Source organism: Neofelis nebulosa, chromosome 2 (genome assembly GCF_028018385.1).
Source record: "Neofelis nebulosa isolate mNeoNeb1 chromosome 2, mNeoNeb1.pri, whole genome shotgun sequence".
NCBI lineage: Eukaryota > Metazoa > Chordata > Mammalia > Carnivora > Felidae > Neofelis > Neofelis nebulosa.
Genome location: NC_080783.1, coordinates 119,668,339 through 119,693,714, shown reverse-complemented (window position 1 = coordinate 119,693,714; position 25,376 = coordinate 119,668,339). Strand labels below are relative to the sequence as shown.

Sequence of the window (25,376 nt, the reverse complement as noted above, 5' to 3'; positions counted from 1 at the left end):
GCCAAGAGGGAAGGGGTCCCGATAGAGCTGTTTTTGCAGAAACTCAGAGCAGAGGTCACGACTGCGTGCCAGGGCTAGGCCACACTTGCCTCTGGCTCCTGTCTGGCACTTAGACAGTGTGGCAAGGTTATTCTAGCCCACTTCTTTGTTCTCCAGCCTCTTCCCTTCCCTTGGGATGCTGTGTCCTCAAAATCTTGCCCTCCCTTCCCTCCGATTCCTCCTATAGCGGAGGGGTTAATTGGTCATAGCCCATCCTATGTTCTTGCCCTGGACACAGAGGCAGTGCCCCCAGTCCTGCCCCTCCTCTAGCATCCCCGTCTAGCCTTTTTGATAGGTGGAAAGACAGGCTCTGAGAATCCTTTTATCTTGACTTTTTTTTTTTTTTTTTGTAGGATTGGTAGGATCTCTTAATTTTTTTCCTCCTTGTAACTTTCATTTCCAGAGATGGAAAGATCCAATAAAGGAAAAAGGAGGCTAAACATGTGTGTTACACTTGATCTTAGCCAGAAGGCCAAGAAGCAGTGAATATGTGTTTTTTTTTTGTTTTGTTTTGTTTTTAACATTTATTTATTTTTGAGACAGAGAGAGACAGAGCATGAACAGGGGAGGGTCAGAGAGAGGGAGACACAGAATCTGAAACAGGCTCCAGGCTCTGAGCTGTCAGCACAGAGCCCGACGCGGGGCTCAAACTCACGGACCGCGAGATCATGACCCGAGCTGAAGTCGGCCGCTTAACCGACTGAGCCACCCAGGCGCCCCTATATGTGTTTTAATAAACTATTCCAAAAACAAAAAACAAAAAACAAACAAAAAAAAAACCCCACAAAAAAAAAACAAAGAGACTTTGAGAAAAGAAAAATACCTGTGTGAGTTTCAGCTCTATTCTCCTGTCTGTGAAATGGGCAGAGTCAGCATTGCTGTGTGTGTGAAGGTGTGAGGAAGCTTTCTCACTTCAGAACTTGTTGAGAGATAGGAGGAGAAGTCAGTCAGGTGGAGGTAAAAATACTAGCTTTGTGATTGATAGAAGCCAGGCTGGGCAACTTGATGAAGGTGTGTGGCCAGTGGGCTGACCTGAATCTGATGGACTTGCTCACCCATCTCGGGCGCAGCCCCGGTAAGACAGATGACACAGAACAGCGGGAATCTGGGTCTCTTGTAGGCAAGTAGTTCCTGAAAGGAGAACAAAGAAAAGGACTGAGCCACATCTATATCTTCCCATCGAGTGAGACACTTCTCTGCCTGCAGAGAAGCGAGTTTGAGTCAAGAGGCCAGCTATGTTTCTCTAATGGACGTCCCTCTGCATGAAAACATAGAGTCAGGGCAAGGGGGTTGTCTTCTAGCCTTGGGATTAGGGGAGGGGTCCATCGGAGAACACAGCGGGGAGGCATGGGGCTGGAGGTTGTAAGAGCGGGTGAGGTGAGAGGGCGGGAGCGCCAGCACACCGCACTCAAGGCTTTCCGTTGGGACAGGAGTGGGGATATGGGGTCTGGACCTACTGAAGTCCCCTCTCTCCTTTGCTCTTCAGCACCCCCAATGGGAACAGCCTCAGTGCTGCGGAGCTCACCTGCGGGATGATCATGTGCCTGGCCAGGTAAGTCCCTGACTCCTGAGCGGAGCCAGTCTCTCTGGTGTGTCAGTTGTTATGACCTCCCCAAAGTGACCCGGAAACGCTTGGTGACACGCAGACTGCTAAAAATGCGTCAAGGCCATTAGTCCTTTATGGAACGCTCCTTCGTCGTTTCCTGCTGTCTATGCCACCCTCTGGCTTTTCGAACTCTAAGCCTCAAAAATAAGGTTTCTGCTCCCTGGAATATCCTTCCCGATTATCTCTTTTTTTTTCCCCCAAGTCATTCCATTACTTTATTTTTATCACACTCGTTATTAAAAATTCAACTAGGGGCGCTTGGGTGGCTAAGTCAGGTAAGCCTCCAACTTTGGCTCAGGTCAGGATCTCACGGTTTGGGGGTTCGAACCCCACGTCGGGCTCTGTGCTGACAGCTCAGAGGCGGGAGCCTGCTTCAGATTCTGTGTCTCCCTCTCTCTCTGCCCCGCCCCCACTCACACACACTCTCTCTCTCTCTTTCAAAAATAAATAAACATTAAACAAAAAAAAATTTTTTTTTAATTTAATTTCACATAGATGTAAAATAGAAGAAATGCTCAACATTTTTATTTACTTGGGAACATTTTTTTTTTTTTTTAACGTTTATTTATTTTTGAGACAGAGAGAGACAGAGCATGAACGGGGGAGGGTCAGAGAGAGGGAGACACAGAATCGGAAACAGGCTCCAGGCTCCGAGCCATCAACCCAGAGCCTGACGCGGGGCTCGAACTCACGGACCGCGAGATCGTGACCTGAGCTGAAGTCGGATGCTTAACCGACTGAGCCACCCAGGCGCCCCTACTTGGGAACATTTTTGAGTGAACTAATGCCAAAATGTAACAGCCTCCATGCCTCAGGGACTTCTCATAACACCACAGGTTCCCAAACTTTGTTGCACATTGATATCATCTGAGATGATAATACTAATGCCTGGGTTCCCCCCCCAAAATTCTGATTTAATTGGCATGGGTGAGACTTGGCATAGCGATTTTTTAAATAAACTTTTTTTTTAAGTTTATTTCTCTATTTTGAGAGAGAGAGAGGTGTAGGGGCAGAGAGAGGGAGAGAGAATCCCAAGCAAGCTCCATGCTGTCATGACCTGAGACTTGATCCCATGACCCGTGTGATCATGACCTGGACCGAAATCAAGAGTCAGAACGCTTAACTGACTGGACCACCCAGGTGCCCCAATAAACTTTTTATTTTCAGAGTTTTAGATACACAGAAAAGTTGTAAAGATAGTAGAGTTCCCATATACTTCATACTCAGCCTCCCCTATTATTAATACCTTACATTAGTATGGTGGATTGGTCATAACCAATTTGCCAATATTGAAATACTGATACATCTTTTTTAATGATAAGGCTGAGATTTAAATTTTTTTAAATATTTTTTTAATGTTTTTATTTATTTTTGAGACAGAGAGACAGAGCATGAGCAGGGGAGGGGCAGAGAGAGAGGGAGGCACAGAATCTGAAGCAGGCTCCAGGCTCTGAGCCATCAGCCCAGAGCCCGACGCGGGGCTCGAACTCACAGACTGTGAGATCATGACCTTAGCCAAAGTCGGACACTTAACTGACTGAGCCACCCAGGCGCCCCTAAACATTTTTTTCACGTTTATTTATTTTTGAGAGAGAGCACAGGGGAGAGGCAGAGAGAGAGAGAGAAAGAGACAGAATCTAAAGCACACTCCAGGCTCCGAGCTGTCAGTACAGGGCCTGACACGGGGCTCGAACTCATGAACCCCGAGATCATGATCTGAGGCAGAGTCAAACGCTTAACTGACTGAGCCACCCAGGTGCCTCTGATACACAATTTTTAACTAGTCTTCTCCATCATCTTTCTCTGGATAACTGTTATTCTCAAGATGAAGCAGGAGTGTTAATTCATCTAGGAAGCTCTCTCTGGATCTCCCAGCTAGGCTGTGTCCCTCACTGATTCCCCTGGCCTTCAGGACTTCACTCTGTCACTGTCCTTACAGCTCTTTATTGTAACAGAATGGAGCAAAGCCGCTCTGGGATCCCTATACTTACCTGTGGATTCTTAACACAAGAGAACTCAAATGGTCACATGTCTTGCTCTTCCAGCAGGAATTCTGGGAGTGCAGGCCTCTTCAGTAGAGGGGACGGCCTAGGAACTCATGGATATGGTGCACATAATGTGTTCGGTAGTAAAATGATGGTATTGAGCACTGCTGTTGAATAGGCACTTCTGTGGTCAGTGGGGAGGGCAAGGAGCCAGTGGACAGGTCAGAAAGTTCACTGGGTCCCTTCTCACACCCTTAGATCCTTAAACCAGGGAGACCTAGGCAGACAGGGCTCTTTACTCCTCTACTCGGGCCTGAGGCTTCTAGGGCTGAGAAATTAACTCTCTCTCCCTCTCAAACCTGTTCTCCCTCCTGGGTCAGGGTCTGGAGGAGTGACCTTTGTTCTAACTCTTCCCCTACCGGAGCACTTAGGTATTCACTGATACTCATGGCCAGTGAAGAGGAAAGACTGGAGAAAAGAGTCTGGATGGGGTCCCTGAGCTGGCCGTCTACAGCTTCCAGAACCTTGGGGCTGGGTGTATTTCCCCTTGGACAACTGTAGTAGCCTGATGTCCTGGTTTCCCTCGTGCAGTTAAATTCAGCGGTGTTTTTGTTTTTTGAATGAGGGACTTCTCTATCAGCTTTCTATCTAATTAATTCTCTTACTCTTCTCTAGAGGTGGAAAGAAAGGCTTGGGAGCCAGGAATCATTTTTCTCCTGTTCCAGGACCCAACTAAAGTAGAAGGATTTCAAGGAAGTGAAATTTTCAACCTCTCATCCAACAACCTCACTCATCAAAGATACGTCAAAACTAAGAAATGAGCACCCTGTGGGACGCCTGGGTGGCTCAGTCGGTTGAGTGTCCAACTTCGGCTCAGGTGATGATCTCCCATTTTGTGAGTTTGAGCCTGGCATTGGGCTCACTGCTGTCAGCACAGAGCCTGCTTCGGATCTTCTGTCCCCCTCTCTCTCTGCCTTTCTGAAAGGAAGAAAGAAGGGAAGGGAAGGGAAGGGAAGGGAGGGGAAGGGAAGGGAAGGGAAGGGGGAAAGAAAGAAAAGAAGAAAGAAAGAAAGAAAGAAAGAAAGAAAGAAAGAAAGAAAGAAAGAAAGAAAGAAAGAAAGAAAGAAAGAAAGAAAGAAAGAAAGAAAGAAAAGGAAGTAAGGAAGGAAAGAAAGGAATGAAAGGAAAAGAAATGAAAGGAAGGAAAGAAAGAAAGGAAAGAAAGGAAAGAGAAAGAAAGGGAAGGAAGGGAAGAAAGAAAAGGAAAGAAAGGAAGGAAGGAAGGAAAGGAAGGAAGGAAGGAAGGAAGGAAGGAAGGAAGGAAGGAAGACGGCTAGTCTCTCATACCTTCTTGTGTGTCTGGTCAGACTGCTTTTCCAGCAGGGTAGCGACAGCACAGTGGGAGCCATGGATGTGAGGTTGAGAGCGTTGGGCAGTGTGGGTGGAGAGAGGGCCTGAATGGGCCTCACAGTGGGGGACTTTGAACAGATGGCAGGAGTTCCTGAGGTTCAGGAGAACAGTGACACAGAAAGAAACAGAGGGGAATGCAACCTCTCCCCCGCTTTACCTTCTCCTTTTGTGAGTCAGGAGGCTACCATTTGGTTCTCGGGAGACCCCTTGCCCCCATCACGGTCCTCCCCAGACTGGTCCTGTGAGGACCCCGAAGTGTTAAAGCCTGAGGAGGACTCGTGAGCGCCTGGGTATAGCAGCTGGAGGGGCTTGGGAGTGTCTTGTGCCCCATGGTGCCACATGCACCTGTCTTAGATGGTACTGTGGGCTCAGGAGGGCAGAGAGGAGGAAATAGCAGGGCTCGGGGGTAGCAGTGAGCCAGACCTGAGAGGAAGCCGTGGGCTCTGTCTCACTAGGTTAGAGCATGTTATCAGGCTAGCTTTGCTGAGAAGCAAGCACTTCCTCAAGGCAAGTCATTGTCCTTGGGACATTCCTGAAATGAGGACCCACTACTGAGGCCTGATGGGTCTGATGGGAGCTTCTCCCCGTGAAGCGTGTTACTTGAGCTTTGTGAGCTTACCCGTGACGTCACGGGGGCACAGATGCCCCCCTCAGCCGGCCCTCAGATGGAAGTGTGTCGGCCAATGTGTAGACCACGAAGTGTATTTTTTATAAGAATTCAGTGAGATGGAGATACATGAACAGCATGTTGGAATCTCTCTGTTTACACACTTGTGCTTGTGTGGGTGTGCACATGCACACACACACACACACACACCGCCCTGAGTTTTGTGACTGGCGGGAAAGACTGCATTTAAATACTTTGGAGTTTAACTGTGAGGGTGATGTCCTCCTTGGCTTTGAGTCAATTCAGCTACTTCCAATGGGTGATGCCTGCTCGGGGTGTTTAGTCCCCGCCTTGTCTCTCTCCATGCAGATGTTGTGAGCATTACAGGTGCTAAGATGTGTCTAAGCATTTTTTTAAATTTATTTTTTTATTTTGAGAGAGAGAGCGAGAGCACTCTTGCATGGCGGCAGTGGCGGCGGCGGGGGAGGCGGGGGAGGGACAGAAAGAGAAGGAGAGAGAGAATCCCAAGCAGGCTCCGTGCTGTTAGCTTGGAGCCCGATGTAGGGCTCAAACCCACAAATCGTGAGATCATGACCTGAGCCAAAACCAAGAGTCAGATGCTTAACCAACTGAGCCACCCAGGTGCCCCTTGTCTATGCATTTCTTATGGAGTATCTAAAATAGAGAAGGTACTCCTTAAACATTTTTTTAATTTTTATTTATTTTTGAGAGAGAGACAGAGTGTGAGTGGGGAAGGGGCAGAGAGAGAGGGAGACACAGAATCCGAAGCAAGGCTCCAGGCACTGGGTTGTCCTCGTAGAGCCTGACGTTGGGCTCGAACTCATGAACTGTGAGATCATGACCTGAGCTGAAGTTGGATGTTTAACTGACTGAGCCACCCAGCACCCCACTCCTTAAACATTTTAAACATTGTTTCCTGTCTCCCTTTTGCACTTCCAGAGAATCCTGGATGACATAATCTTACCCTCTCACCTCTGACTCTGCCCTAACTTCCTTTGTCCCCTCCAGAAAACAGGTGGAGACTCAGACCTTTGTTTTAACCAATAGGAGGAAATAGGCTGGGTGTTGGGGTAGGAGTTGGTATGCACCGTGGCACCCACCCGTCCTAGGGTAGCCTGAGACTGCTGCGGCTTAAGAAACTGTAAGGAAGAATTAAATAACCAGCTGTCTGTTGATACAGTAGAAAATGCAGGTGGCAGCCTTTGATGGAAAAACAAAATGAAAATCCTTGAACTTCCTTAATGAACCTGATGTCTTCAGAGTCGCTCAATACCCCATTCGTTATCCCTGGGAACCCTGGAGGATTGGCTCTGACTTCTTACATGCCTAGAGTCACTTGGTGGTTGAGGTGGAATCAGAACCTTGACCCGGAGTCCTGGCTGGAGACAGAAATCCCAGGGCTCCCCTGTCAGGCCTCGCTGGGCGGTTTCCCTCTGCTCCACTCCCTTGACCCCCCTCGGTGTCTCTGTACCTGAGCTCCAGACCCAGACTGAGCCTGGCCCCCAGGGGAATGACTGTCAGAGGCGGCCGGTCAGACCTCAAGCCCTGCCTCCTGCGTGGGCCCCAGCTGAGCCTGTGTCTGTCCTTGCAGGCAGATTCCCCAGGCCACGGCTTCCATGAAGGACGGCAAATGGGAACGGAAGAAGGTGAGTAGCCGGTCTTGCCCCGCCCCGCCTGGCTCGGTGCCTGGGGTCCACTCTGCTGCTCACTTTGGCTTCCTTGCCTTTTGCTTGTTTGTTTGCAGTTCATGGGAACAGAGCTAAATGGAAAGATCCTGGGAATTCTTGGCCTGGGCAGGATTGGAAGAGAGGTGGCCACCCGAATGCAGTCCTTTGGGATGAAGGTAAGAGGCTGGCAAACCCCTTGGACGTGGGGCTCTCTGTAGCAGTTTTGGGAAAGGCAGCCTTGCTCGAGAGAAGGTAAAGGTTTTTTCCTAGGAGGCTCTGACCCTCTGGTAGAGCCCCTGACTAAGTAGGCAGTGTAGCCGGGGAGGGGAGGAACGTTGGCCTGCCATTCTGGATACCTGGCCTCAAAATCTGGGAATAACTTGGTGCAGGCCACTCAGCTCTAGGGGGAGTAATTGCCCTGAGTCCCGTGGAGCAGAGGGGTCTAGTGTCCTGCCCTTTTCCTCCCCTGCCACGAGGGCTCGTTGTTTTGCCATGTCTGTTCCCTGTGATAATTTAGAAAAACAGGAGCAAATTTGGAGCCTTCTAGCAAAGCAGCTGTCCATCCACTGGCTGGCTCCACTCCGTAGTGCAGAAGAGACAGCAACGTGCTTCCGTGTACGCCGTGATACGATGTTAAAGCCTGTGGTGGCTGAGGCACGACATATTTCTCAGAACTCTTCCCTGACCCCCGTCTCCCTCCAGGACCTGCTTTATCGCACTCTGGGAACTCAGTGGTTCTGGCTGAGCGAGGGGCTGTCATTAAGAGCAGTGCCACCCCCTGAGGCCGGTCCGGAGGCCTCGCAAAGGGGGAGGCCGCTGAGCCACACATAGGAGAGCACCTGCAGGGGCCAGGGACTAGGCAGCTCGGAGTGCTAGCTGACATCTCATTATTCACCGGGGCTGTCAGGGGGGATCGTGTGTTCGAACTGCAGCCAGGAAGGCTTTCGTTAAACATAAAGGAAAACAGTTTTGACAAGCAGATCATTTCTAGAAAAATTTTCATAGACCTGCTATGGCATTCTCCCTTTCTCCTCTTCTTCCTCCCTTTCTTGTGTCCTTCCCCCCGCCTCCCCACTTCACAGAGTTAGAAGGAACCTTATAGATTAACCCTTACTTTTATACTGATGTCTGGAGTTTGTATGTATTTGCTAAGACCTCCCGCAAACGGAAGGTAGACAAGAACCCAGGTGGGTGCCCCATCATACCGCATTGAACATCTTCCTCTCCCTCCTGCCTCTCTTCCCCACCACATTTATTTATGCCAGCCAGACATCTTCCCTAAGCCGCGACACGTTTTTCGAGATCCCTGGCCCAGCAGGATCCACTGGTCATGAGAACAAACCAAAGCCATCCCTTTGGTGCAGGGGCAGCGAGGTGCCATGCGCTGAAAGGTGTACTTTCTCCTCCTCTCTTTTGTGAGGGATTAACATAAGGGCTCTGCTCTAAAAGCAGGGGTCAGGGCTTCACGTAGGTGCTTCACTTGGGGGTTCTTCTGTCCGGATGTCTCTGGAGGGTCACTGTCGGCTGTCTTGCTTTGGGACATGATCTTTGGAAACCCCTGAAACATCCCTTGGAATGGTCATTCCCCCCACCCCTCCACCCTTGCCAGCAGCCCTGGTCATTTCGGAGTGGCCCAGGTGGCCTTTGTTTATACTCTTTGCTCACTTTGAAGGAGCTTCCCAACATATTCCCGAGCCCAGGTGAGTTTTGCCGCAGGGCAGACAGATTAATGACCCGCTTGGTCCAGATCTGCTAGGTTGATGTGAGCGGCTGCAAAGGGCAAGATTTTCCAAAGGGCGAGGAGGGAGGATCGTTGAACAAATTGTGAAAGGGATGGGTTTACTGGCATCCAGGCAGGAAACAATGATTAGTGTTTACTAGATGCAAGCTGTTTTCCATTGGCCTTGTTCTGCCTTTGGAAACCAGCAGTAAACTGATGGGTGGTGGGAATCCCCAGGTGTCTTGTACCTGGGGGATTTAAGATTTTATTTTAGTTATATAATAGGTGAATGCCTTCTCACAAAAACTGACATCTAGATCCTTATCTCCTTGGGTACCACCCCAATCCTGGTCTCACAGGTAACATCACTTTAGCGTGTGTCACCTTGGACTCTTTTCTGTGCGTTTACACGGAATGCATACAGTTCTTTGCCTACAGAGGGATTCTGTGCCCTTTGAGAATAGACTGTTATACATGCTGCCAACATAAAAATGTATGTCTTGTAATAAATACATTTACCATATTTTTAAACTATTGCATGGAATTCTGTTGTGTAGACAAATAGCCTTTTATTTAGCCACTTCCTCAAGGATGGACATTTAGATGGTTTGGAAATGTGGACGTCAGTAAGACGTTGGTGAGGTCTTTCATGATACCCTTGGGATTAAGATGGAAAATGTGAGCTTGGTGCTAAGGCTTTAGTAACTGGTTGAACATAGCCCTGTCTCCATCTGGAGGGAGATGGTCCAGGATGGTGAAGGGCTCTCTGCCTTCTCCACCTTTTTCATCAATGGCCTGGATGACAGGAAGCAGGGAGAGGTGGTTAATTCTCAAGGGTGTGGAATGAGATCCTAAAAAACATAAGAAGGCTAGAATGCTAGTTGGGCATCCTAACAGGAAGTCTAGCTAGAATACCTATCAGTGCCCTACACATGGTCCCCCAAAGCAACTAAACATATATTAGATGTAGAGGTGCTGTTAAAAAGCTTTTGTAAGGGGGGAGACCTTTGGTTGACAGAAATACAGTGTACAGTTAAAAGTGGCATGGCTGATAGGAAGGTCATGTGATTTTTGGCAGCATTAAAAGAAGCATGGCTTCCAGAACAAGGAAGATTTCTTCCTTGCTCTGTACCAGTCAGACTCTAAAGTATTGTGAACCCAAGCTCTGCGAGACTGAAAGTTCTGGAGATGGAAGGTGATGGTGTGAGGTTCCCGTCTATACTTCCTAAGTAAGGGTTGAAGGCACTGGGGTCACTGAGCCCCATCGTGACTTGGGAGGCATCCTGGGAGGCTGCCCAATAGCTAACGGGCAGTCTGTAGAAGAGTATTGCTGTCTAAGCAGTGGACCCACGGAGGACCAAGAGGTACAAGCCCGAGGGAACAGAGCTACAGCCAGAGCTGGCCCCAGATGGAAGGGAGAGAGCTAAGTCTCCCACTACTGCAGACACACCTGTGAGACTGGTTGAGTACTTGGCCAGCATGTGTGGACGAAGTGTATGCATTGGCAGATGTAGAAGCAGACGGCCTTTAAAACTCTGGTGTCTCCAGGCACCCCTTACCCATGGGCTACAGGTTTCTTTATCTGTGGAGTGGTCCTTAGCAGGGAGTTCACTGTGTGGTTGTTGGAAATAGAATAAAACTATTAAGGGCTGTGGTTTGTTACAGTAACTTGGGCGAACACTGTGGTTGAAGACAGAGTGGACCAGGAGGCGGAGGAGACTCCGAGGAGTCCTGGTTGGGCGGCTCAGGCAACGCGGCTGAGCATGTGCAGATTATCTTTATCACCCCCTCCCCTCGGGTCTTACCCCGGGCTTTAATCTGTCACCCAGGCTGTTAATCACTAATGAGGCTGTTAATGGATGACTAACATCCAGACCCTTCCACAGTATCATGATTTAAGAGTTGACCCCTTCATGTCACAGGAGGGTTGGCAGAGACCCTTTTGTGCTCAGATGTGGGGGCTGCCCCCCCTTTCTTTCCTGTCCTTTCTTTGTCGCTATCTGGTCACTCAGGGAAGGGGGGATATCCTGGACCTTAGCTCTGCTAGGGGGCTTCCCAGCAGCATCTGGTTGAGTGTGTGTGTTGGGGGAGAGCCCTTCTATGCTGTCGTTCCCAACGAGCACAGGCCTGGAAGGAACCTTCCCAGGCCCGCCGAGAGCAGCTGCTGACTAGCTCTGGGCCTCATGGCACAGATGTGTGTTTCGGGATAATTCTGGCAGCCGGTAGCCTGCTGGTGGTCTGGGTCATCTGAGTCAGGCTCCATGGCATTCTTTCTGCCTGAAGATTTTTTCCAACCTCGTGCCGGATCACAGGTTGTACGCTTCGGAGACATTCACGCTGGCGTGTCCCCTAGAATGGTGTGATCAGACCCAAGCCCGCCAGGAGCTGAGCCTTGCACTCTCTTACCAAGGTTTTTTCCTGAGGAGCAGACAAGCATCTCTTGACAGTTACTGTGCAGCCAGTGTCGTGATGAATCTGAAGTTGGCCCAGAGGGGTGGACATTGAACCCAAGGCGCCAGCTCTCACTGATTTCTTTCAGACCCAGCTAATGTTTACTGAGGTCTGCCTGGTCAGATACTGTGCTCACGATGACCCCTCGGGGTCAATATTATCATCCCAGTTTTACAGATAAGGAAACTGAGGCCCAGGAAGGCTGTATGATAATGTTCCAGATAATAGGACTAGTAAATGGTGGAGTCCAGCTGAAACTCCAGGTTTCCTGACTTCCAGTCTGGTGCCCTTTGTCGTGCGCCAGCACGGTCTTCGGTCCCGATCTGCACCGGCTGCATGGTGCATGATCCATGCCGTGTCTCTGTGCTCCTCCTTTCTCAGGACAAAGCCTCCCGAGGCAGGCAGCTCCTATCTCAGTCTGGTAACTGCAGTTCCTGCTGCCCTAGAGTACTGATTTTCAAGTTCTTCCCAGAGCCTCAAGTTCCAGAAAGGTGCCTTAGGGACACAGGGAGGGGGACCCTCGGGAGACAGTAGGTGGTGGGGCTCTGGGCCTTCACCTCTGCAGCCTTGGTCAGTTTTTATATTGGGTTTCTGGTAAGATTTCATTGTCCAAAGGGGAGAGAGTTCTAAGGCAAAAGAATTGGCTGTCGGGTAGAAAGGGGGTATGACGGGGAGGCGCCTTTCCTTTGAAGGCCCCCTTGCTCTCTGGCATCCATTGCTAAGCCAGAGGGCCCAGAGTAGGCGTAGGCAGCCTCTCCTGCCTTCTGTGTCACCAGCGGGGAGGTGGCTCTGCATGAAAAGCTAGGCTTCCACTGCTGCCCAGCAACAGGAGGCTGGTGAGGCCGGGGTTCAGGCGTGGAGCCCCTCTGCGGGTGTCCCTAAGGCTCCTCTAGGAATAGTCATCGGATGGTATGTACCTGGAATTGTTCCAACTTCTGTCCATCAGGACATCTGACCCTTTCCAGGACCCGTCAGGACCCTACTCAGACATTGGTTTCCTGGGCCCAGTGTCACTCTTCCTACTCCCCACTCTTCCCCTAATGGTCTCCTGATGTGAGAACCCCAACTCCTGGCTGAGTTCAGCTCCTGTCTGCCCTGAGGATCTCGAGTGAAAAATGCAAACGGGTTTTCTCAGCCGAATTCTTCCCTGCAGTTGTCTACAGCTGAACAAGAGAAAGAAAGCTGAGTCAGGGCCCGTTGACCACTGTGGAAGATGCCCATCTCCTCCTTCCCCATCTCCCCCTTTAGCTATAGGCCCCTCCTGTGGGGACGCTGAGCCAGGCTCGGCCCGCGGGACCCTTCCTCCCAGCATCCCCCCGCTGTTTCTTGGCTCCTGAGAGCCCAGAAGCCCTAGCGTTGCGTGAACTTGCCTCCATGAGGCTTGGCTTTGTGACCTCTGCTGGTGTTCCCGACCTGTCCCCACTCACATGAACAAAGTACATCTGGATTAGACATGAACAGGGCCATTGTTCTGGACAGCCTCTGAGCCGGCAGACAAAGAGGACTTGTAAGGACATGGGCAGAGATCCTCTCTCCTCCCCCGGACACCTCATTGTCCCCACGAAACAAATAGGTTCTATCTGAAGGGAATGACCATTTGGGCTGGGGTGGTCATGACCTTGTGACCTACAGCCTCTCCCCGCAAACCTCCACCTTGGCTTTCCTGGTTCCACGAGGCTGATGATGAAAAACGTGATCTGAAATCTGTACCTTATTCATAACCAACCATTTTCAGTTCCTTCTCTGGAAGGGCTGAATTTTATATAGAAAGCTTCTTTGCTGTGATTTTCTAAGATAACTTGTATGTTTCCCCCAAAGAATTGGTGATCAGTGGGGGAAACAGTGCAAAGCACAGGAAAACATACAGGAGCAAAAAATTCCACCACATAGAGGTGACCACCACTAAAGTGTTCAAGTATTATGCGTTCTGTTCTGTTTGTTTGTTTTTGTTTAATCCTGGGCCATCTCTAAACATTGTAGGGTTCACCTGTAACGTTTCCGGGTTAAGGGAACTTTTCTTTTCAAGGAATATTGAATTATTGAATGTTGGAGCAGGGGAGGACTTTGAAATCATCCACCTAATTCCTCTACTTAGGACTGGGGACCCAGGTCCAGGCCTCCTGGTTCGGTGTCCACCCCTTGGCTTCTGCCGGTGTGCCCAGGTCAATTGGCTGTCCTGCCTTCTTGAGGACATTGATGCCTTTGAGATTTTTATGGCTGCTACATCTCTTTCCCCCAGTCAATGCTGCTGACATGGACCAAGCTGAAGGAGAGAGTTCGGGGTCGACCTCCTGGGTAGACCCGACAGAAAGTGGATTAAGTCTTTGCTGTTGAAAGAGGTGTGATGCTTCATGTCTGGTTGCGGGTTCTTCCCAGCTTCTTGTGCTGGCTTGGTAACCTTCAGAGCGTTGCCCTTGCTGAGACATGTGCGACTGGCACCCAACACTGGTTCTGATGCAGGAAAGAAGTGTCTATTTCCTCCACCCCTGTTCTTCTCAGGAGGGGCTGTGAGCCTCCCTACCTGATGTAGAAGGATGGGCACTGTGGGCACAGGCCCCAAAATCCAAACACTGGTTCTTGTCCCCACGCCACCATTTGCCCCCTGTGTGACCATGACTAAATCATTTCACCTCGCTGCCTTACTTTCCTCATCTGTAAAGTGGGGGAAATCATCGTGCTTAATCCATTGGATATGACATAGTAAATGCAAAAGGAGTGTTCGCCATTATGAGCGATGACTACTCCTCCTTTCTTCTTTCTTCTGAGCTTTGTCTTCTCCAACTGTCCTTCCCTCACCGGTATCTGATGGCCTTTGGTAAATACCATGAGGCTGATGGAGTCTGTACCCCCGGAGTTTCCTGCCTGCCCCTTGTCTGCCAGGAGTCGGCCTCCCTTCCTTCTCAGCAGCCTCGGAGAGGTCACTCCGCCTGGGGAATCCCCTCCTCCCCTGTCAGCCCAGAACGTTCTTCTGGATCCCTCCCCATCCACGGTTCCTTTATGTCTCCCTTTCCCCCCTCTTGACATCCTTGTTCCGCACCCCCATCAAACCTGTCTTGTTGAAAGAATCCGTCTCCCATCCTTTAGACCTCTGTGTGATTAGTCACCAAGTTGTGCCTTCCAAGACAAGATGCATTTTAAGAAACTTCAAGAAGGAACCAAACTTTCCTCGCTGATGTGTCTACACCACTCCCCAGTGTCCATTCTTGGTCTCCTTGATCACACTGCCCCCACCCCCTGCTTCCTCACTCTGCTGAAGTTGTCAGTGCCCCTGCCTGCGCTCTGACCCCGTGGGTCCTGGGCCACGGCCAGCCTGTCCTCTCTTGCCTGGTTGTACCCCACGAGTGCGTCACTGCTCCCCAAGTGGTCGTCCTGCCTCTCCGGGGCTCCCTGCTTGCCATGAGTTTCTGAGCTCCACCTTCCCTCCGCACCCCCCTACGCTGCTTTTGCATCTGTTGATGGTTAAGGGCCTGGGCCTCCCTTTGCACTCGGGGGCCCGCTCCTCCTAATGCGTGAGCCCCACTTTCTCCAGCTCTAAAATAGAATAGTGCTAGCCTTTACTGTATTAGTGTGAGAGGTAAACCGGCGTTTGGAAAGGTTTAGCAGTAGTGGCTCACTAAACGGCCACCGTTATTAATAATACCAATACTAACTAAAATTAATAGTGACATCAGCTCCTCTCTCTGTCTCTCTCTCACTTCTGACCAGACTATAGGGTACGACCCCATCATTTCGCCAGAAGTCTCGGCCTCCTTTGGTGTTCAGCAGCTGCCCCTGGAGGAGATCTGGCCTCTCTGTGATTTTATCACTGTGCACACACCTCTCCTGCCCTCCACCACGGGTACGTGTGTCCCTGCTGATGGGTTGGCCTCAGAAGCCACAGACCGGATCAGGGTGGGCCCTCCGTCTGGCCCTTCTGCAGACGCTGGTGACCAGGTCCCTCGGGCATGGCGTACGGTGATGCTTTGTTAGCCGGCCCTGCATCACACGGAGGAGGGGTGAGCTGGCTGAAAATGCACGGTATGAACTGGGTCAACATGTCCGACCAGTGATCCCACAGTGTTTTCCTGGGGCCACTGCTGGCCTTTCTGGTTCTGGGGCCTGCTCGGTGCACGAATACCTCAGGCAGTACTAGGATGTTTCTACACTTGATCTTAGCCAAAAGGCCGAGAAGCGATAGTACTAGGATGTTTCTAAACTGAGTTAGGCCTAAGTCTGGAACAGAGACTTTTGTTCCAGAGTGTCCGAGAAGGGAGAGGTGAGACCAGAGAGGCTGTCGCCCTGCTGGAAGGAGGCCAGCGGGGAAGGAGCTGGTGTGGGCAAGGGGGGGCCTGGTACTGGTGCCCGGATGCCAAGCACCGGCGCTGCAGTAAATCTCCTCCCTCCTCGCAGGTTTGCTGAATGACAGCACCTTTGCCCAGTGCAAGAAGGGGGTGCGTGTGGTGAACTGCGCTCGGGGAGGGATCGTGGACGAGGGCGCCCTGCTCCGTGCCCTGCAGTCGGGTCAGTGTGCTGGCGCTGCACTGGACGTGTTTACGGAGGTGAGTGCCTGGCAGAGGACAGGAGCAGTGAGCAGAGGGGCCCCGGGCAGAGAGCCCGGCAGGCACAGAGGCCTTTGGCTTAGGGTCTCTAGCACCTGTGGTAAACGGGACAAATCGTGTTGCCACAGATCACGCCCTTGTGATCTGAGGAGCCCTTGCAGAGCTTACTACAGAGACAGCCATGTTGTTTTTTGCAACACTCAGATGTTAAATAGGACCCAATTCCTGGTCGCAGGCGCCCTCCACTGCTGCCATGTGGATAATTTCTGGGGAGACGGTGCCACAAATGAGTTCTGAGGTTGAGGACCTGGGGCAGAGAGAGGTCACTTGGGGCAGGGTGTAATGTATTGGTGCAGGTCTCTGATGAAATGAATCCCATTGCCAAGAAGACGTTCTACCCAGTGTCCGTTGGCTTATCCTCTCTTCAGGGAAGGAAACGAAGCCCGAGAATAATGGCTGAAAGTGTCCCCCCGGTCCTGAGCATGGGTTGCTTTTTCTGTCTCTCCACGGGACAGCTGGAATGATGGATAGGGCATTTCCACTCGGATGCTGTTGGCCTCTCTCAAAAGCCCTGCCACCAGCATCAGAGATCCGGGAGAAAGAGCAGGGATTTGGGATTAGGCAGCTGGGGGTTGCTGGTTACTTGCGGTGGGGCCTCGGCGGGTCCCCAGCCCTCTCTGAGCCCTGGAGCACTCATTGTGTCTTCCCTGCCCAGGGACACAGTGCCTTGGGTTGGTACTCCCGGTCATCTTAACCAGACGGTAAGCTTCTCGAAGGCAGACTCACGCCTGGCCATCCCCCAGCCCAGCACCTTCCTCTTGCTGTCTTTGGCCTCCTCATGGCACTTGCTAATATGTGGACAGCACTCACAGGCCCAAGCGGCCAGACAAGAAACCTGAGTGATGTTCCCAAAGGCAGTGCGTTGTGCTCAGTGAGCCGAAGGGTGGGAGGGACACTGGAGGGTGGGCAGAGGGGCTTGGGTGGACCACCTGTTTTGGTGACAGCCAGGATGTGACACCTGTGCAGAGAGCCTACTGTGTGAAGAGCTGACAGTCCGTGCTGCACGGATTCAGGGGAAAAACCAGTAACAGCAACACTGGCTGACAGCCTCCTGAGTTACTGGCACATAATCTGCACAGCAGTGTTACCGGATGGCTGGTATTAGCCCATTTTATAGATGATGAAACCAAGGCTCAGAGAAGTAGGCGGAGATTTACCCGAAGGCGCATAAACGGTGGAGCTGAGATGCAAATCCCATCCATCCTTCTGTCTACTCTGCCGTGGTGGGACATTAATGAGGAAGCCGGGCCTGGAGACCAGTGACCTGGCAAGACTGAAGTAGAAGGCATCGTCACCCCTGCCCTTCTCTCCGGTTTTCCTGGGCAGCCAACCAAGAGGTGTCTCTTTCTGGGTAGGAGCCACCGAGGGACCGCGCCTTGGTGGACCACGAGAGCGTCATCAGCTGCCCCCACCTGGGTGCCAGCACCAAGGAGGCCCAGAGCCGCTGCGGGGAGGAGATTGCCATCCAGTTCGTGGACATGGTTAAGGGGAAGTCCCTGGCGGGGGTGGTAAGTATGGCCAAGTGGGGCTGGAACCCAGGGTTCAGGGGGAGGAGCAGGAGCAGGGCATCTGGTTTTGGGGAGTGGTGATAGCTCCTGTGAGCAGTAGTGTGCCGATCTGATTCTGCTCTGGGAGCAGAAGACAAGGAGTCCCCTGAGCCAGGCCTGTGGGTGGGGTGGCAGGAGCCGCCCTGTCCCAGCCTTGGTAGCTACAGCCGGGCCGTGGGGAGCCGGCTCGGCACTGCTATATTGTAGCCTTGCTGCTGAGATTGCTGCTCTTCCCAGGGTCTGGGCTCCGGAGAAACGCTCCTTTGTTCTCCACAAGCCTCGGGAATGAAGGAGTGTGGCCTGGGTGATGCTGGATGATGCTGGATGCTGTGGGGAGTGGCAGCTGGGGGACCAGCCGGTGGAGAAGCTTGTCAGAGTCCTCTCTCACCTCCGAGGCCTGAGTGTTCCTTGTCCCATGTCCACCTTAGAACCCTGGGTGGGGCGAGTCCCCAGTCCCAGAATGAACCTCCCCAAGCCCCCTCTCTTTCCCCAAATGATGGCCTGGTATCCCTACTTCCTCTCTTAGCTCGTACTCAGCCCTTCCTGGCACATTTTGCCTCCAAGCTTAACTTACTTAACTTACTTCCGGTCCCGTCTCAATCATTCAGTCTTTGGATGTCCCTTAAGCTCCAGTGGGTACCAGAATCTGTCCTAACCCTCTGGGGACACCGATGACTAAGGAAGGCATAGCTCTCTTTCAGGGGGGCTTGCCACCCCTTCACAAAGACTTGCTTGACCTTTCCAGTCCAGTTTCAACCCATTGGCAATGGACCATATTCTCCCTTGTTAAGATCTCACGAGTTTATATCTTTAAGTTCTGAATCACTACTCCAGAAGGGAGCCAAGGCTGGTCCCCGACCTTCCTGGCTGAGCCTCAGCCTGGGGATTTTCACAGCTGAGGACGGAACCATAGCAGGAAAGACACAGGATGCTTTGTTCAGCCCGCCAGCCCTGGTTTGATAGCCCAGCTTTCCGGGCCACCCTGCCGTCTACACCCTGAGGGAGTAAGGGAGCCAGCTGCTCCCCTGAAGGACCGACTCCATCCCCCGCCCCCAGGGCCAGCCTGGTGGTCAGCGACCACACTTGGCCAGCCCATCTGTGTGCCTCTCCCCTATGTATTCTGCGTCACTTGGCTCCCCAGAGTGGGGGGCACTTTCTCCCTTTGCACATCTAGTTTCTGAGCAGGTCCCCCCAGGTGATGCGCTGGGACCTGGGCTGAGGCCTGGGCAGTGGCCAGTATCCACCAACTGGGGCTGGGCTTTTCCCTTTGTAGCCCTTTGCCAGGCATGCGTCTGCCCACCTGTCACAGCCCTTGGGAGTTCCCATGGTGTCATTAGGTTATGGTGGCATTCCAGGCCTTTTCATGCTGGGGGCTCCTTACCACCAGCTCCATCAAATGGAACCACAAGCTATTCCCATCTTATATCAGAGGTAAACTCTCTTGGTCAAAGTAAACTTGGGCAAAAAAATTTTTTTAATTATTTTTAATGTTTATTTTTTTTTTTTTTTAAATTTTTTTTTTTTTCAACGTTTTTTATTTATTTTTGGGACAGAGAGAGACAGAGCATGAACGGGGGAGGGGCACAGAGAGAGGGAGACACAGAATCGGAAACAGGCTCCAGGCTCCGAGCCATCAGCCCAGAGCCCGACGCGGGGCTCGAACTCACGGACCGCGAGATCGTGACCTGGCTGAAGTCGGACGCTTAACCGACTGCGCCACCCAGGCGCCCCAATGTTTATTTATTTTTGAGAGAGACAGAGCGCAAGGCTGGAAGGGACCGAAAGAGAAAAAGACACAGAGTCCGAAGCAGGTTCCAGGCTCTGAGCTGTCAGCACAGAGCCCGATGTGGGGCTCAAACCCACGAACTGTGAGATGTGACCTGAGCCGAAGTCTGAGGCTTAACCAAATGAATCACCCGGGTGCCCCTAGACTTGGGAAAATTTAAGTCTCACGTAAAGCGGCTGGTTGTCCTGCGGTAGGCTTTTGGGAAGAAAGACATTTGTGTCACATGGGAGATCTCTCCCCGTGCGTCCACTTCAGTTTCGTTCTGTCCTAACCTTAGACACAGACTAACAGTAGGGTCAGGCGCCTGACTCTTGGACCCCTCCTGCTTGTTCTGTGACCCTGCAAGGAGCACCCCCAGGTTGAGTTCCACAGGGGCTGCCCAGAGGACACTTTCTTCCACGTCCTGCAAGCTCAGCCCAGCCCGCTGGCGGGTGGCACTTCCACTCTGCTCCTGGCCACTGGGCCTGCCTCGTCCCACCTCCTGGTTCACTGCTGCTCTTTTCTGTGTCCCCTTGGAGAGGAGCAGGGGAACCCTGCCACAGGAGCCCTCGAGCCAGGATGCCACCCGCGCAGAAGGGTCTGGTGGGAAGCTCTGCCCCCTGGCTATTTCCAACATCAGCAGCCTGTTTGATTTGGATTGAACCCCAGGTTTCAAATTAAATCCTTCAATTCTTTGGTTCTTTTTACACGTTGAGTCACCAAAGTGGCCAATGCTTAATTTCAGAGCCAGACCATCTTTTTTCTTTTTTCTTTTCTTCTTTTAAGTTTATTTATTTATTTTGAGAGAGAGTGCACATGCAGGGAAAGGACAGAGAGAGAGGGAGAGAGAGCATCCCAAGTAGGCTCTGTGTTGTCAGCACAAAGCCCTACACAGGGCTCAAACTCACAAACCATGAGATCAGGACCTGAGCTGAAATTAAGAGTCAAATGCTTATCCAACTGAGCCACCCAGGTGCCTCACCCTTTTTTCTGGGTAGAGTTTATTTACAGAGCCAGACCATCTTGAGCCACAAAATGGAATCAAAATTCTGACCCAGGACAAGCTGGCTTTGTTATCAAGTTCCTGGTTGGGGGTCCAGACCAGACCTGCCCTAGACTTCTACCTTTAAAAAAAATTTTTTTTAACACTTATTTATTTTTGAGAGAGAGAGAGAGAGAGAGTGCACAGCAGGGGAGGGGCAGAGAGAGAGGGAGACAGAGAATCTGAAGCAGGCTCCAGGCTCTGAGCTGTCAGCACAGAGCCAGGCATGGGGCTCGAACTCATGAACCACGAGATCATGACCTGAGCCGAAGTCAGATGCTTAACCGCCTGAGCCACCCAGGTGCCCCTAGACTTCTACCTTTAGAAGGACACGTGGCTTTTGCCCCCTTTAGCTGCCCAGGTTGCCTTGTGGTGGGCCAACGTTTGAAAGGTGATAGGATCATCAAGAGTATGTGAATCCAACTTCACAAATTGTGATATTTGATCAAAGTGATTAATGACCATGTACACACACACTCACTGTTTTTTAATTGAGGTATAAAGTAAACAGGAAGGCATCCTGGAATGACCTACCACTCTAGGTCCAAGTGATCTGTGACTTGCCATACAGCTTACATCAAAGACCCACCTTCCTACTGTGCTGTCCGGACCCTTCCCCAGCACAGGAAAGACCAGTCTCCCACGGCGGGGGGGTGAGGCTGGCACTGTTCAGGGAGGGAGACATTCCATTATCCCCCTTCTGGAGATTTGGAATGGTCTTAGCCTTTTGTGCGCTTTTCTGGCTTTACAGCAATCCCCAGCAAGTTATTGTCTTGTTGGTGGCTGATGGAAGTTGCCTTCCCTCCCAGCCCCTCAGGCACACGAAGCAAGGATGGGTCTGTGCCTTTTGCTGTCTACGTGGAGCTGTGGTTGGTAGCCGAGATGGGCAGACGTTTGCCCCTCCTTTTCCTGACCTTAGCTCTGCTCCCCTTTCTGTGCAGGTGAACGCCCAGGCCCTTACCAGTGCCTTCTCTCCACACACCAAGCCTTGGATTGGTCTGGCAGAAGCTCTGGGGGCACTGATGCGAGCCTGGGCTGGATCCCCCAAAGGGACCATCCAGGTGGTAACACAGGGTGAGCTGGGGACACTGCAGAGGCAGGGGAAGAGGGTTGTGTGTGCAGCAGTTCAGCGACAGTGAGGGACTGGGAAGCAACTTGACCTGGTCTTGTGACCCCATGTCCCATGTTATGTCCGCATATGGCTCACTTGCTACCCAGTGGGGACAGAGGGGAGGGGCACAGAAAAATCACTGGGAAATACATGTGATTTTCACAAGTCACGTTTATATAGTATTTTTAAGATGTGGGTGTTCTGGGTGCCAGAGAAACCTCCACAAGAGACAGAGTTTCACATGAGAGGCCACAGGATTGGTGGAGGGAGTCCCAGATTAAGCGACAGGACCTTTGATTCTGGGTTTGGCCATGTCGCTTACCTGCTGTGTGACTTTCCTTTCTCTGAGCCTTGGGTTCTTGAAAAGTGAGAGTTGGGGTGGGCGTGCTAGACGAGGCGGTGGGACAGTTCGGGCTCTGTGACATAGTAAGGTGGGTCCTTGGGCAAGCCGATGGTCCTGGGGAGCAGTTGATCAGCTGGGGAGTGGGAATGAGGACAGTACTTGAGGTCTGCCCTCAGGCTCCACCCACTTTTGCAGTGGGTCCAGCCTGTGCAGATGTGGTGAGAGATGGGGGAGGAGTCTAGCTCTCCAAACCCAGCCGAGGCTTGCCCCCCACTATGGCCTGCTATGCATCTGCTCACTTGGGGAGAGCTCGGGGGTGGTTAGACCCTGAGCATTGCCAGTAATAGGCAAGGTCAGAGCCAGGGGATCCCCGGAGGAAACAATGCAGGGAACTGGGTGGCAGTTACTGGCTCTCTGCCCTCCAGAGGGAAACAGAACTGCCCGGGGCAGGGTTGGGGGGTGGGGGGGACAGGGCAGCGAGGAGGCCGCGACCCAAAGCTAGGCGCCAGTGGTCTCCGGCCCGCGGCTCCTGTGTTGTTCACCAAACGGTGATCTTATGATAACTTCTCCGTCCCCAGGAACCTCCCTGAAGAATGCTGGGAACTGCCTGAGCCCCGCGGTCATTGTTGGCCTCCTCAAAGACACTTCCAATCAGGCGGATGTGAACTTGGTGAACGCCAAGCTGCTGGTGAAAGAGGCTGGCCTCAATGTGTGTGCCCCTCGCCCCCCCTTTCCTTTCCCTCTGGGCCCTGCCCTTCTCTCCCTACCTTTCCAGAATATGCTTACAGCCCCGCTCATTGAGTGGGAGCCCCGAGTATAGGCCCCGTAGTTGACACTGACCGTCTGTGATAGGCAGCCATCGTTTCTCTGTCCGCCTGCCTCTGGAGTGTTGCTGAGTGAACCCAGCACTCCTGATAGTGCTTTGTGTATAAGTGCCCCATGAGAATGGGAGGCCGGAGCAGCACCCCTATTTTACAGCTGAGGAAGATGAGGGGCCAGGCTGCATCTGGCCGGAGGCTGGGAGGTAGACCAGCAGTCTCAGACTCCTCTTACCATAGCACCCAGTTTCTTTCTTTCTTTCTTTTTTCTTTTTTTTTTTTTAACACTTGTTTATTTTCAAGAGACAGAGTGTGAGTGGGGGAGGGGCAGAGAGAGAGGGAGACAGAATTCCAAGCAGGCTCCAGGCTGCAAGCTGTCAGCACAGAGCCTGATGCGGGGCTCAAACCCACCAACTGTGAGATCATGACATGGGCCGAAGTCGGACGCTTAACTGACTGAGCCACCCAGGCGTCCCCATAGCACCCAGCTTCTTGATTAGCTTGCAAATTCTGGAAGCTTCCTACACGGCCCTCATGCCTCCCCTTTGGTGTCTTCCCCTCTGCTTCCCTTTTTAGAGCACAGTCTGCATTTCCCAGCCAGCGGGACCTCCCATGTGTCCCCTCTTCTGCTCCTCCTCCACTAGGCCAGGGACTCTGTGCAGGAAGTGGTGGGCAGGGCAGGCCGCCCCCATTCTCCTCCTTCCCAGCTCCCAGCCTTTGCCTGTACCTGGCAGATCTCTCCTTGCCCTCCCTTGACGGAGGCCGTTGACTGTCCCAGGAAGCTAATGCTCAGGGACACCTGACTGGGCCCATTGGCCCTCTCCTCCGGCCCTGAATCGCTGAGCGTGTTGACCGGCCTGGAGCGCTACAGATCAGCAGTGAGGTGGACACAGAGTGGGGTTGCAATGCAGCCGGCAGGCATAACAGAGCCCCCTTGCCTTCTCCCCGCAGGTGACCACCTCCCACAACCCTGCTGGGCCAGGGGAGCAGTGCTGTGGGGAAAGCCTGTTGACCGTGGCCCTGGCAGGTGCCCCCTACCAGACTGTGGGCTTAGTCCAGGGCACCACGCCAGTGCTGCAGGCGCTCAACGGAGCTGTCTTCAGGCCAGAGGTGCCTCTCCGCAGGGGTCTGCCCCTGCTCATCTTCCGGGCTCAGCCGGCTAATCCTGCGATGCTGCCCACCATGATTGGTGAGGAGGGGTTCGTAGGGCTGGCCTGTGCCCTTGAAGCAGGGGCGAGTGTGTGTGTGGCACGGGACTGGGGTGGGGGGCGGTGGTCTCCCCTGTCATTGGGCTCCATGGACCTTTGCCTCCTGTAGCCCCTCTCTGCCCCTCAGGGCATTTCTGGATCTGCAGCACACAGTGGGGGTGGGGGTGGGGGGTCTGTCCTGCCAGTTCCCAGAACATTTGGGAAGTGGATACAGAGTTCAGAGAGAAAGTGCCTTATCTCAGGTCACAGAGCCGTGGGCCGGCAGTAGGACCCCAGAGCCCCTACTGACTAGCCTGCTCACCATATTAAGCACACAGCGTGGACATGCCTGGAGAGCTGGGTCCCAGGCCTCTGGGCCCAGGAACTCTGAGCCTTTGAGTGTGGCTCTCCTGCCTGTGGGCCGGACGGCAACCAAGCCTGTGTAGACATCCGCTCCGGCAGTCGTGAGTGTCTTGGACCTGCCCCAGGCCTCTGGCACCAGGACACTGGGAGTTTTGGAGCCCTTCCAGGTTTGGCTGAGTGCATCCACAGACCTCAAAGGGCCTAATTTCACCGTCCTTGCCAGCTGACCAGAGGCACTTTCCCCTGCTTTTCTCCTTTGCTGTTGGTCCAGATAAAACCGACAACAAGCAAGTCAGGAGAAGGTTCGAAATCTGTGCCTGGATCTTCCCTTCTCTGCCTTGCCTGATGGTCAGGGTGTTCCTAAAGAGTCTCTGGATAGCGAGGGAAGCTGGGCAGGTGCCCTGGTGAACTGTCCCTTAGCTCTTTGATTCTGAGACTATCACCCCCCATTGCAACTTTGATCACAGGAATCCAGGACTTCCAATCCTGCTCCCTGCCTCTTGCTTCTTCCCCCATGCCCCGTGCCAACCAGGAGTTTGTCTGTCTATTTCCCAGGCCTTCTGGCAGAGGCAGGAGTGCAGCTGCTGTCTTACCAGACCTCGATGGTGTCAAATGGGGAGACCTGGCACGTCATGGGCCTCTCCTCTCTGCTGCCCAGCCTGGATGCGTGGAAGCAACATGTGACTGAGGCTTTCCAGTTCCAGTTCTGAGCCCTGGGGGCTTTTCTGAAGAAAACCTGCCCACCGTGACCAACAGAGAGAGAAGATCCACATCTCTCAGGCCGACACTGCTTGCTCTGCAGACCTCAGCTGACCTCTGTAGAGCAGTGAGAACCACCCAATAAAAAGCCTACCCCAGATCTCCAGTGCGCTGCTGTTATTACCCTGAAGCGCCACCAGAGGGCACCCGCAGGCAGCAGTGGGCAAGGTTCGACTGCAGGAGGGTAGTGGGTGTGGCGGGAGAGTGGGGTGAGCAAAGTGCATGCCTGGGTGTGTGCTCAGAAGAGGGATCCCTCTCTTGTCTGTCTCTCAGGTTATTCAAGCACATTTTTTTGCAGGTAGAAAACTCGGTATTTCAGAATCCTGTGGTATTTCAG

General features: G+C 52.4%; 1 protein-coding gene across 1 annotated transcript in view; it reads left to right on the top strand.

The window, feature by feature from the left end:
* The window catches only part of PHGDH (phosphoglycerate dehydrogenase), a 33,301-nt gene extending 8,162 nt beyond the window's left edge, over positions 1-25,139 (top strand). The window contains exons 3-12 of the mRNA XM_058716030.1: positions 1,526-1,591; positions 7,260-7,314; positions 7,413-7,511; positions 15,212-15,344; positions 15,896-16,044; positions 17,460-17,612; positions 21,400-21,532; positions 22,491-22,621; positions 23,682-23,919; positions 24,836-25,139. Coding sequence (XP_058572013.1) covers positions 1,526-1,591; positions 7,260-7,314; positions 7,413-7,511; positions 15,212-15,344; positions 15,896-16,044; positions 17,460-17,612; positions 21,400-21,532; positions 22,491-22,621; positions 23,682-23,919; positions 24,836-24,990 — 1,312 coding nt within the window. The 3' untranslated portion in view covers positions 24,991-25,139. The remainder of the gene's footprint in view (positions 1-1,525; positions 1,592-7,259; positions 7,315-7,412; positions 7,512-15,211; positions 15,345-15,895; positions 16,045-17,459; positions 17,613-21,399; positions 21,533-22,490; positions 22,622-23,681; positions 23,920-24,835) is intronic.
* The last annotated feature ends 237 nt before the right edge of the window (positions 25,140-25,376 follow it).